This window comes from Syngnathus floridae, chromosome 6 (genome assembly GCF_059516105.1).
Source record: "Syngnathus floridae isolate MCC-2025c chromosome 6, RoL_Sflo_1.0, whole genome shotgun sequence".
In the NCBI taxonomy this organism is placed as follows: domain Eukaryota; kingdom Metazoa; phylum Chordata; class Actinopteri; order Syngnathiformes; family Syngnathidae; genus Syngnathus; species Syngnathus floridae.
In genome coordinates, this window is record NC_142418.1 from 14,124,502 (window position 1) to 14,135,542 (window position 11,041).

The 11,041-nt window shown below is 37.3% G+C and overlaps 2 protein-coding genes and 1 long non-coding RNA gene across 5 annotated transcripts; 1 reads left to right on the plus strand and 2 right to left on the minus strand.

The window, feature by feature from the left end:
* Positions 1-120: 120 nt before the first annotated feature.
* On the minus strand, positions 121-4,087 carry dnajc24 (DnaJ (Hsp40) homolog, subfamily C, member 24). 2 transcript variants are annotated; one of them, XM_088377663.1, is made up of 5 exons: positions 3,736-4,087; positions 3,433-3,536; positions 2,900-3,035; positions 1,710-1,778; positions 121-862 (listed from the first exon to the last, which is right to left on the minus strand). In XM_088377663.1, the coding sequence occupies exons 2-5, from the start codon at positions 3,532-3,534 to the stop codon at positions 687-689; spliced, it is 483 nt and encodes a 160-aa protein (XP_088233789.1). In that variant the 5' UTR covers positions 3,535-3,536; positions 3,736-4,087; the 3' UTR covers positions 121-686. The 2 variants fall into 2 exon arrangements, with proteins under 2 accessions (XP_088233789.1, XP_088233788.1); XM_088377662.1 differs by having other exon boundaries at positions 3,780-4,085.
* A 935-nt stretch (positions 4,088-5,022) lies between these two features.
* Positions 5,023-6,806, minus strand: LOC148396721 (uncharacterized). The gene is made up of 3 exons (XR_015858898.1): positions 6,612-6,806; positions 6,327-6,480; positions 5,023-6,110 (listed from the first exon to the last, which is right to left on the minus strand). It is a non-coding gene; the product is annotated as an uncharacterized LOC148396721 (long non-coding RNA).
* A 431-nt stretch (positions 6,807-7,237) lies between these two features.
* Positions 7,238-11,040, plus strand: ska1 (spindle and kinetochore associated complex subunit 1). Of its 2 annotated transcripts, none has more exons than XM_088377661.1 (7): positions 7,238-7,368; positions 7,901-7,988; positions 8,081-8,196; positions 8,354-8,445; positions 8,598-8,735; positions 9,033-9,202; positions 10,569-11,040. In XM_088377661.1, the coding sequence occupies exons 2-7, from the start codon at positions 7,907-7,909 to the stop codon at positions 10,715-10,717; spliced, it is 747 nt and encodes a 248-aa protein (XP_088233787.1). In that variant the 5' UTR covers positions 7,238-7,368; positions 7,901-7,906; the 3' UTR covers positions 10,718-11,040. The 2 variants fall into 2 exon arrangements, with proteins under 2 accessions (XP_088233787.1, XP_088233786.1); XM_088377660.1 differs by having other exon boundaries at positions 7,278-7,368; positions 7,849-7,988.
* Position 11,041: the final 1 nt, after the last annotated feature.

Below are 11,041 nucleotides of genomic sequence, written 5' to 3' on the forward strand. Positions count from 1 at the left end.
AAATCTCACGGCACACCAACCTATTAAATATAATACAGTATACTAAAATAATGATCTTGCCTCAAATTTACCTATCATGTTTAAAGTTGATCTACTTGTATAAAAAGACAGAAACAGAAATCTATTTTAAAATCTTTATGAAGCAATAATTATTTTTCAGCTGTCTTGTGTTTAATTTAGGGAGAAAGGATCACATATTCAAAGTATTATGGCAGGTAGGCAAGCTGAGACATGTAGATGACCCTCTTGCTGCTGAAAAAAAAGCCCACAGGTGTGTTCTCCAGAGTATAAAGCATCATCACCTTAGACTACTTTGGCTCAGAAGAAATCCCATGACAAGCTCAGTATGACGACTGACAACTTGATGAAATGGAACGACCTCAAGCAAGAGCAGATATCAGCAGTGAGGAGCCCACCTAAGGATTGATCTTCTATAAAGACACAATTTATGCAGTCATAATTTATTCTATTAAATAACATGTGACGTGTTTGTGAAAAATACTTTTTTCCATAATAATGACAATAAAAAAAAGTTACTTCTATCTATTTTTACTGAGCCAAACAAAGGTGATATGACATGATGCTCGACAGACTGACAGCGTTGTCTTTGGAAGAATCTCAATTAAAATGACAATCATCAGAAAGTAAAAAAGTGAAATATTCAAAGTTCTAATACACCCGCTATCTTACACAAAAGATAGTTTGACATAAATACTGAGAGAACAAGTATCACAGCATACAACCATATGTTGGCTCTCATTTCTTTTCTTTTCATCATCATTCCCTTGCCTCCATGGCAACTCTTCTTCTGAAAAGATGAATTGTCCACCACAGCGGCAGCAGTACGTGTATACACACTCATCTGCAAGGTACACAATATGTATAAAAATATTATATACAATAGAAAAATGCTTTGGCTGAACAACGTTGTGATATTGGTAATATTTAGAGGTTCCCCACAATTAAACAGCGCTAGCATATACTATAAACTTGAGTTCACGCAAAAACAACCGAGAGCTATTGGACATATTTGTAAAAAATTGTCAGGAAGCTGCACCGTTAAGACCACAAGATCACAGGGGTTCACGCTGAAAAGTTGAGTTCACTCGATAACAAGCGTGTAAAAGAGAGCTACTGTATGTTATATATTTAAGAGGCTGGACGATGTGGAATAATTTGAAGTGCAACCGCCGTCTAGCGGCGCGCACCCGGCATTGTTGACATAAACGACGATCCATGGATTTAATGATTTAGAGTGACACAGATGGTTTGATAAAGGTGTTATTTATGTTATAGTTATTTGGATAACTGTCAATGTTACGTCAGGCCCGTTCTGTCTTCGTTTGTGTTTATGTCACGTTAGCATACCTATCGTTTAGCCTGTTGTTGCTCGTTCATGTCTGTTCTTGGTGTTGGATTTTGTCGAATAAATTTGCCCCAAAATGCGACTTGTACTCCGGAGCGACTTATATATGTTTTTTTTCACGTTATAGTGCATTTTATGGCGAATGCGACCTATATTCCAGAGCGACTTTTAGTCCAAAAAATACAGTAAATGAAACATTGTGGCAAAGAGTGGCTATAATATCAAAAAGCTCGCAGGTTGGGTCCTCATATCTTGTGACGTTACTTTAGTTTTAATGTCTGAAAAAGAAAACATCAAAGTGGGGACCTAATTAAAATGACACATTAATTTCATGTGTGCTTACCATGGTCCCATGTCATGTCCTCCAGTGAGACTATAGAGTCAATCGGCCAGGCTTGTTGAAGTTCTTGAGCTGAAGGAAGAAAACTTGAGTAACAGCAATTGAGGAACTTTTATGGCCAGTGGACAATATGCTGTCTGTTGTCAATTTCATTAGCTTAATGAGGCTTTGGCTTCACCACTTGCAGGATTTCTCTGGTCATGTCTAGTGAACCCCACAACTAAAAGCCTGAGCAACCGAAGAATTCAAAGGAAAAATAATGGGTCCAAAATATTACCTTTGTATTCTCCCTAAATTAATGAAAGTTCATGAAATGTAATGCATGGCTTGATGGATAGACAATGGTCATTAATAATTGTGGGAGTGAGTGAATAGACAGGTGAACAAATGTTCACACTTCATTTTAACAGATTAGTTGTGAGTAAAAATCATTATCACGTTGAACACTTTGACAGTGATAATGACTGAGTCACGGATAAATTAGTGTTGAACTTTGCTAAGGCTTTAATTAGTGTTGGAACTGTGTAAAGGATAATTGCTGCTAAGTAATATATTCAAGAGTAAGACGATGGCAATAAATAAGGGACTGTGAGTCAAATATCAAAACATCATGATTGCAAAGTCTTGGAAAAGTTGACTATAACTCCAGCTGTCTTTCAGCTCAGCACCCTGGAAAGAGTCAACTCTTATCTCTTTTATTAAGTTTCTCCTTAAAGGGACGGTAAAGCAAAGATGGATAATTTTTCATTAACTAGTCCAGTTGATATATATTTTTTTTATTATGAGGAAAATGAATAAAGTTAGTATTGTCTATTTTATCCATTAATTTTGAAGAAACAATGAAATAACAAATGCCTTTAAAAATGCCCACTTTTAATGAGGAATAGAGCCACGCCACCCCCCTACCTTAGTTTATGACATCACGGAAGGAAGTACAGTAAATTTCGGACTATAAGCCGTGACTTTTTTCTCAAATTTTGAACTCTGCGGTTTATAGTCCGGTGCGGCTTATATAGGACTTTTCCCGTGATTTTTGTGATGACTTGATCATTTTTATACACTCGTAAAAAGGCTGTGAACCACTGTTGCGCGGCACCGCTTTGCTAGGCGGAGGGATATGTGACACGGTCACTGGGGAGAAAAGTGGTTTGTTGATTATTATTATTATTATAAAGATTATTAGGGGTTATTACCTCTCCTCTGTTCATCATACTGATTTCTCGTCTTGTGCTCACACAGGATTTTCCAGGCTGCATCAATTTCAAGAAATTTCCTCCTTCCAGACTCAGCTTCTGAGTCACACACATCTCCAAGACGATCAGGGTGGCACTGTTAAAACACAAAAGCATTGGAAGAACACACGCATCCAAACACGCGCGCACAAAAAGTTTTAATAAGACAGTCCAAAGAAAGAAATTTAATGGGCAACAGAAGTGTGAACTACCTTCATTGGAAACTTAATGCAAAAAAACTAAAACTGATGAAAGTTCCTAAAAGCTTCTTTGACACATCTGATAAAGGTCTTGTCACCTGGTTTGGTTAGATCTATGTAAGTACAGTAATCCCTCACTACATCACGGTTCATTTATCGCGACTTCAGTACATCACAGATATTTTCAGGAAATAAATAAAAATAGCAGACAGGCAGGCAGACAGAGACAAAGACAGAGAGAGAGGTAGGCAGACAGACAGACAGAGACAGACAGACAACGACAGAGATAGATACCTCTAAGGCAAGCTTCTGATATCTGTATCTGAGCTGCTGGATTGAATCTGAAGGGCTGGCTCCGAGAATAGCATACAGATCCTTCTCTACTGCCTCACACATACCTAGTATGAAAAATGTTTATTAACAGAAACCGATAAAGACAGGCGAACATTTTTTTTCCAACTCCACTCTTTTGATCCAGTCAGATATAAGGATGTGTCACATTGACATACGTCAGAAGTAACGACTTGAAAGTATATATACGTATATATATATAGAATTGACAAAACGTGTTCGTTGCCGCTTTCCTAAATGACATACTTTGGGCCAATTACACACATATCCTTTGTCCTGAGTGGTCAAACCTGGGGAATCGCTGTTGTTCGCTATAAATCTTAAAGGATGTCACGACCATCCTTGGGGTGTCCGGTGTTGTTGTGAGTCCGCAGGAAAAAGATTGGAGAAATATTCGTTCCGAGTCTCGTACCGACTATTACCGCGTTCACACGCGACACATTTGTTCCCCTTTTCAGATCTAATAAGGTTATATTTACACTCTAGGGCAAGGTACCAATTTAATTTTAATATCTGGTTGCTGGATATCTGTTGGACATAAATTTAACGTAACTTAAATTCGACACATTGCTTTACTGACGTCTACTCTGAAGTCAGTTCACAATCGCAGACTCTCAACCAAGCGTACTACTGTCAAGTAAGTTGTGTTCGGAATTGTAGGTGAACGTCGACGCCATATTAGATGTGGCACAGCGGTGGGTTCCCAGACAGATGCTGCATTCATTTGCTGAATGGAGATAAAAGAGGTCAAAATTGATGGGACTGAGCTTTTGATTAAGAAAAACCCACATTAGTCACACGAATAACTTCTGAGCTTTCAAAAGTAATAATAAATAAAACTCATTTTGAAAATTACCCACTGAAAATCATACATTGTCTTTGAATTGTGGTTCAACAGAATCATTTTTTTGTAAAACAAACAAGAAGAAACATGACTGTACTCTTAACCTATTATTTTATCGAACAACAGAGGCAGTCACCACGCTTGGAATTTATCCATTCAAAGTGAGGAAAAAAAAGCTCCTAAATGTCTGCTCTAAATTGACATTTGACAAAGCTATAGACCAGGGGTCAACAAGGGCCTCAAGGGCCTTTAGAATTTTAAAAATCAAGATTTTATAATTTAATAAATTTTACTGATAGTTTAAGTTAAAAACAGATCTGTGAGATGCAACAACATGACTTTCATTACCATCATTTTGAGTCAAGATATTTTAACCTCAGTGGCAAAAAAAGGATCTTTTTCAAATTAGAGAAGATTTTGACTTTGAAGTTTGAAGTCCAATTTTTTTTTTTTTTTAACCATAAAAAGTATTCTGTCTTTGCGAGCTACAACTGAGGAGATTGGAACAGATGTTCATTAGAAATGTGTGAACAGAAAGAATGCAACAGAATATACTAGCAACACACTCTGGTTCATTAAACACAGAAAAGATCAGCTCAACATTTTAACACACTCTTTAGACAACACATGTATATATATATATATATATATATATATATATACACACTAAATATACAAAAATGCAATAGACAATTTAGCCCCTGGGATCAATGGGACACGCAGACCCCTCCACCACAATAACGTGACAACTCATAGACAACTCATAGAGGGGTATGCCAGAATGTCCACCATTATTTAAACAATGGTGTCACATTCTAGTAGTTGCCTGTGCGTGTGTGTAATATGTAACGGCAATATTTTTTTGTAAGATTTACATTTATGTCAGAAATGTCTGCAATGCTCTTTAACTGAAGATTAAACACAGTACATTTCCTCTGCGTGTGCATGGATGAGTGCTTGTGTGCATACGATGCATGTGTGTCCAGGATGAGGCTTGTGATGTGTGACATGAATTCACGCATGCACTGAATTAATTCCAAGTGTGTGTGTGTTGAAGCGTGCAATGTAATAATTGTATGTGCATGTGCAGTCATGCAGTACAAGAGTGCCTGTAAACTTAAACAAGAAAGAACAACTTACAGTAAGAACTGAACATTCTCATAAATTGAATGCATTATCAATCTTTTGTGTTAATGGACTTACTCATCTTTTAGTAACATCGTTATTTGTGAATAAAATATATTTGTATGTATGCATGGATGTTTTGCTGGAGAAAAAAAGAAAAAAGCATCCACCTTAATGCTTATGTCTGGAAAAAATTACCAATACAATATTAGCATAACAGATATACAAAAACAAAAGAAAAAAGCATCTACCTTAATGCTTATGTCTGGAAAAAAAAAAACAACCAATGCAGTATTAGCCTATCAATAGATATATTTGCAATGTGCTCGAAAAATAGGGCAAATACTGATATAAAATGGAGGTATCAAGGAGATGTAGTTGTGAAGTTGCGTAGGGGAGGCAGTAATATTGATAACTGTGATTCTTATGGCGGGAGAGAGAAAGATAGAAAAAGGGAGGAGCGAACAAGTTGCTAATGGACTGTGAGCTGTTGGTATTGATCAGGCACACAGACATAGAGGTGAGATGCAGCACAATGACCTGACAGTCCTGCTGATCGAAAACTAATTCCCCTCCATCATAATCTTCATCATTGTCGTCACAATCCTATCACAGCCGCAGATGGGCCATGGTTCAGCCACCACGACGTTGTCTGTCGAAAAAAAGAAAATTCCCAGAAAATGATACATTTTGAACTAAATACTCTTTAGACATGTTATTTATGGTGCTTTATAGTGCCCAGAACGTTTTAAAAAGCTAGATATTCAATGATTTGAAAACATATTAAGATAATTAGCAGAAGCATTGTTACTGCTTTGCCATTCTGAATACGGAATTGTTTTAAAGATTTGTGTTCCATATGGCTTACCTTAAGTCAAATTTCACATCGGATCGTGACCATCGGTAAAATTTGGGTTGGTTATTGCACACGCTGTTGCAAAATACAATAAAAAAAAACTACTGCCGAGGATACAGGAACAACAGCTGTCACCCTTGAGCCAAGTTAAGCATTAATTAATTCTCTGAAAATAAAACAGAAATAAATAAAACAGAAGCAACTGCACCAAACCTGTTCACTCTGTCAAACATCATCACATCAGCTTCATTCCTACATCGCTTTAGTTTTATTGTTTGTTTGTTGGGGGGCGTTTACCTTGTGGTTTCGGCTCATTATTTTTGACATTGTTCGCCAGACGGTGATCGGATGACAGCATTTGTCAGCACTGCGCCTTGGAACAAAATGCTTGAAGGCACCTTTTCAAATCCATAATAGGTCTACTCCACCACTGGCAAACAAACACATGTATTGACATCATAATTACACTGGAGAGAGGAGAGACTAGAGACACACAAACACATGTACACACATTTTCACTTGATGATGTGAAAGGGTCACAGGGCCACTGGGAGTCATCAGGTCTTTGATTGGATGTTTACAAAGAAGTCAGTGTCATCAATTGTCACCTCAGTACATATCGACCTTAGAAGAAACCATCATGGAGATGTGAGAATACAGAAATGCTGACAAACTGACACAAAGACCAGGACAAGATTTCAGTTATTCATGCATGCCCGTTATATCCAATCTTGGGTGCATGTGTAATGTTGTAGCCTGCACACATTCTCAATTAATGACTATGATTATTATTGGTTGGTATTAATGTCATGTGTTTTCAGAATCACAATAATATGATTGTAGAACAATGGAAAATCGTAATAGAGAAAACATTCACTAGTGCTATTTAGAATGACAGCAATTAAATTATGCGATAAGAATTTTCGCATAGAATAAAATGCCAACAGAGGGCAGCATTGTGCATAGCCTGTCGGACTCGATTAGAAGGCGCACCAACGAAGAAGAAATTGACAAGGAGCGCCAAACGTTGAAACCAAAAGGGTAAACAAAACAAGTAAGAACACAAAAAATATATATAGTGCGAAAATATTTACTGTTTGGTTCGTGTCGATTGGAGTCAATGCAAGCGCGGTGGCCTAATCTGATCGTTACAAACTTACTTGTACGACTTAAATCTGTTAGTTATTTACTTATTTTTGACCAAATCATGGCTATAGTCAGCCTGCATTCCATTGCGGTTTTTTGAATTAACATGACTAAGAATGAAAACCATTTTTGCTACTATACTTCGAAATTTTTCAAGTCAGAACTAACAGTTTAAATTCAGGAACTCAGAGGCTTTTTATTTGTGTTAATGTACTTTGCTTGGATAGCCTGTGTGGTTTTGGAATAAGATTTGAACTTTGAATTATTTTGTTCCAATTGGATGAAATGCAGTCACTGATGCATAATAATTAACATTGACCTCTCCTACATTCTCCAGTAGTAATCTCTACCTCAACGTAAAAAAAAAGTTAGTTTGTATCCTCCCCAGGTGAACTGGTTGCTGACTGCAACTGTCTCCTATGTCCACTTCTTTTTGTCAGAAGAAAATGAGTGACCTGGAGAGTATCAGCCACCATATTAATGACCAGATTTCATCTGTCCAGCGCATGTTGGATTTGTCACTTGCAGGTAAGATTGTTTATTGGAGACATTTGTTGTCCTTGGCGTAACTACTATATACTTTTTGAGGACTAATTATTTTGCTTTCTTTTTACATCCAGATGTATGCCCAGATAAGAAGAAAAAACTTAACCGAGAACTTGATGCACTTGAGAGACTTCTAGTGGAGTTTGAAAAAAGTGTTGCCCAACAAAAAGACCAGCTCAGTCACTTAAAGGTAAACTGCAGTCTGCAATTTTGTCAGCTACTTTTAGTCAGCTCAGTAGTCTCCCTGTCAAATTTATTGGAGATGCTAAATGAATAAAAGTGCACAATTTATGGAAAATATTAGCTGTCTTGACTGGGTTTGAAATGTGCATTTCTTTCTTTTTCAGGCTCTTGAAGAGTTAACAGGAAATAATTTGGAGAGTCTCCAACATCTTAAGGACAACGTACCTGCTCATTTGCCTCAAAAATGTCCCCAAAAGTCAGGAAAATATTTGCTACTTTTTTTTTTTTGTCGAAATAAAACTGCTCATTCTGAATTGCCAATTACACATCACACAGCAAATTATGAATTGAATCAATTATGAATGAAAGACTGTATTTTTAAAATGTTTTTTAATCATTTCATTTTAGGGAAAATGAGCAGATTACGAAACAAAACCAAGAGCCTGATGTGGAATCCAGCCAGCAGGAAATTGTTAAAAGTAAAATCAAGAGCCATGTCAAAGAAATACCGTTTATCACTCTCGCAGAGTTTGAAGTTATCCCCCCGTAAGTACACCTTTAATTTATCTACTCAATTATTTATGATTGTTAACATAACATCCCATAATCGTAAAACAATACTCCAAACCTTAGATACGATAAAAACCTCTGCTTCTGCAATTTGGGACACATTGCGTCTACTTACAAACGTTTCTACTTACAAAAACTTAAATTTAAAATATGCTCATAAGTTGAAGTACCACTGAATGTACAGTATGTGTATTGTATTTCCATGTGTGTAGTATTTTGTCTTGTATCACTGTCAAAAACGGAAAGACCGAACTTCTGTTCTGCCTTACTCAGGTATATGAAGGGACGGGTGCCATATGATCAAATCAACAAAGCAGTGCAGAACATTAATGCAGCTGCAGCAGCAAAATATAAAATTGTTCACCAGCCTGTGAAAACTTTAAACAACCATGCCCGCAAGTTGTACCAGCGCTTCAAGGATCAAGAGACGAAAGACACCAAAGGTACAAAAAAAAAAAATCAAAGCGAATTACATTACGGGCAATAGCCTCTAAGTGTAACCTCTCGGGTTCCTTCCGAGCAATGAGCACCACTGCTCGGAGTAGCTATACTTAAATTCTATATAGTATACTTATAAGTATACTTGAGTAACGAAGTCAACTAATGAAATACTTTCCTTATCGCCCCTGCTATTATTGAAGCTGTAATGTGTCACATTGGGATTAAGAGTCACGGAGTCATTTTATTTAGTATTTAGGACTGTAAACGATTTTTTTCACCGTACCGGCGTTGTTTCTGATGTCTTAATTCCAATTATGTGAACATATGATTTTAAGGAATCATGAGGGAACCAAAAGAAAGAACCAAGGCATGTACTAATGATCATCCACGCGAGTCAAATTAGCATATGAAAGCTCCTGTACGCTTGCTCGCCGGCCCATTGATGACCATGTTTGCGCACTCACTCGTGCAAACAGACTTAAGTACAAAACATTCTTAGACACCTTGGGCCGTGTCCGTGAATTAGAATAACATCAGGCATGCATTAAACAGTTCCTTAAGGGTCGTTATGCTAATCAGGCAATATATCAGCAAACATTTGTTATTTCAAAGTGCACAGAAATACATATCAGATCATGTCATCACCATATATAAAAATGTCTAGTTATGTCTTCTGTATTGGTTTTGTGTGCAGGTATAATATGCTTAAAATATTTCTTTTATTGATTTAATATGTGAATATACTTGTCTGCTTATGTACTTTATTCAATGAGGTTTGCGCATATCTGTTTTTGTTGCTAGGCAGGACTTTTTGTATTTCGACCCCATTCCTTCATTATCCTTTTAAAGTGTCAAAGTTAAATTAACCCCGGCCGGGTCATACCAAAGACTATAAAAAAATGGGACCCATTGCCTCCCTGCTTGGCACTCAGCATTAAGGGTTGGAATTGAGGGGTAAGATCACCAAATGATTTCCGAGCGCGGCCCTGCTGCTGCTCACTGCTCCCCTCTCCCCCAGGGGATGGATCAAAATCACACGGGGATAGGTTAAATGCAGAGGACAAATTTCACCACACCCAGATGTGTGTGTGTGACGACGATCATTGGGACTTTTAGGACTTTAACTTTAATCCCTGACTTTTAAAAAATGCTGCTGAAAAGCAAAACAAATCAATATTTTATAGAAAAACGTGTTTTTGTACGAATGAAAAGATGTACCAAAACTGAACCAAAAACCAAGGTACAAACTGTACCGTTGCACCCCTATTAAATACATGTTGTGATTATGGTGTGCGCTACAACTCCATGCATGCCCTTGCTGAGATAAGTTCTGAATGCCAACTAGCTTCACGGCTGTTTTTGTTTCAGGTCAATATTTCGTTGTGGAAGATGATTTTCGCGAATTCACTCAGATGAAGGTGGATAAACGACTTCATGGAATTCTGAATATGTTGCGACACTGCCAACGCCTGCAAGAGTTGCGAGGAGGAGGCCTTACCCGTTACATCATATTATGAATGAACGACTCTCAGTCGAGTTGAGATTTCTTGAATTGTGATTTTACATCAGTTTTAATTCCCTTCAACAGCTAAAGGCTAGCCTAGCTGAGGCGAGAGGTAATCGTGAAGCCTGGTCTGATCACCTGACCATTGGCCAACATGGACAGCAACCATAGACCCGTTCACAAAGTTTGGAGTCGATTAATTTTTCATGTTTTCGGACTAAGAAGTGAGTTGCAAGCAGAGGAAGATGATGCAAAGTTGACTAAAACAATAATTTGTGATAATACATTTTGTAAACCGCTTTAATAAATTAATAAAAATGCAGGAGAAATATGTGAC

Coding starts and splice junctions, on each gene's coding strand:
- dnajc24 (XM_088377663.1), bottom strand. CDS start 3,534: ATGTGTGAGGCAGTAGAGAAGGATCTGTATGCTATTCTCGGAGCCAGC. Junction 1,779..2,899: donor GTATGATGAACAGAGGAGAG/GTAATAACCCCT, acceptor TTCTTCCTTCAG/CTCAAGAACTTCAACAAGCC. Junction 863..1,709: donor GGACATGACATGGGACCATG/GTAAGCACACAT, acceptor TGTACCTTGCAG/ATGAGTGTGTATACACGTAC.
- ska1 (XM_088377660.1), top strand. CDS start 7,880: ATGTCCACTTCTTTTTGTCAGAAGAAAATGAGTGACCTGGAGAGTATC. Junction 8,446..8,597: donor CCTCAAAAATGTCCCCAAAA/GTCAGGAAAATA, acceptor ATTTCATTTTAG/GGAAAATGAGCAGATTACGA. Junction 8,736..9,032: donor GAGTTTGAAGTTATCCCCCC/GTAAGTACACCT, acceptor TGCCTTACTCAG/GTATATGAAGGGACGGGTGC.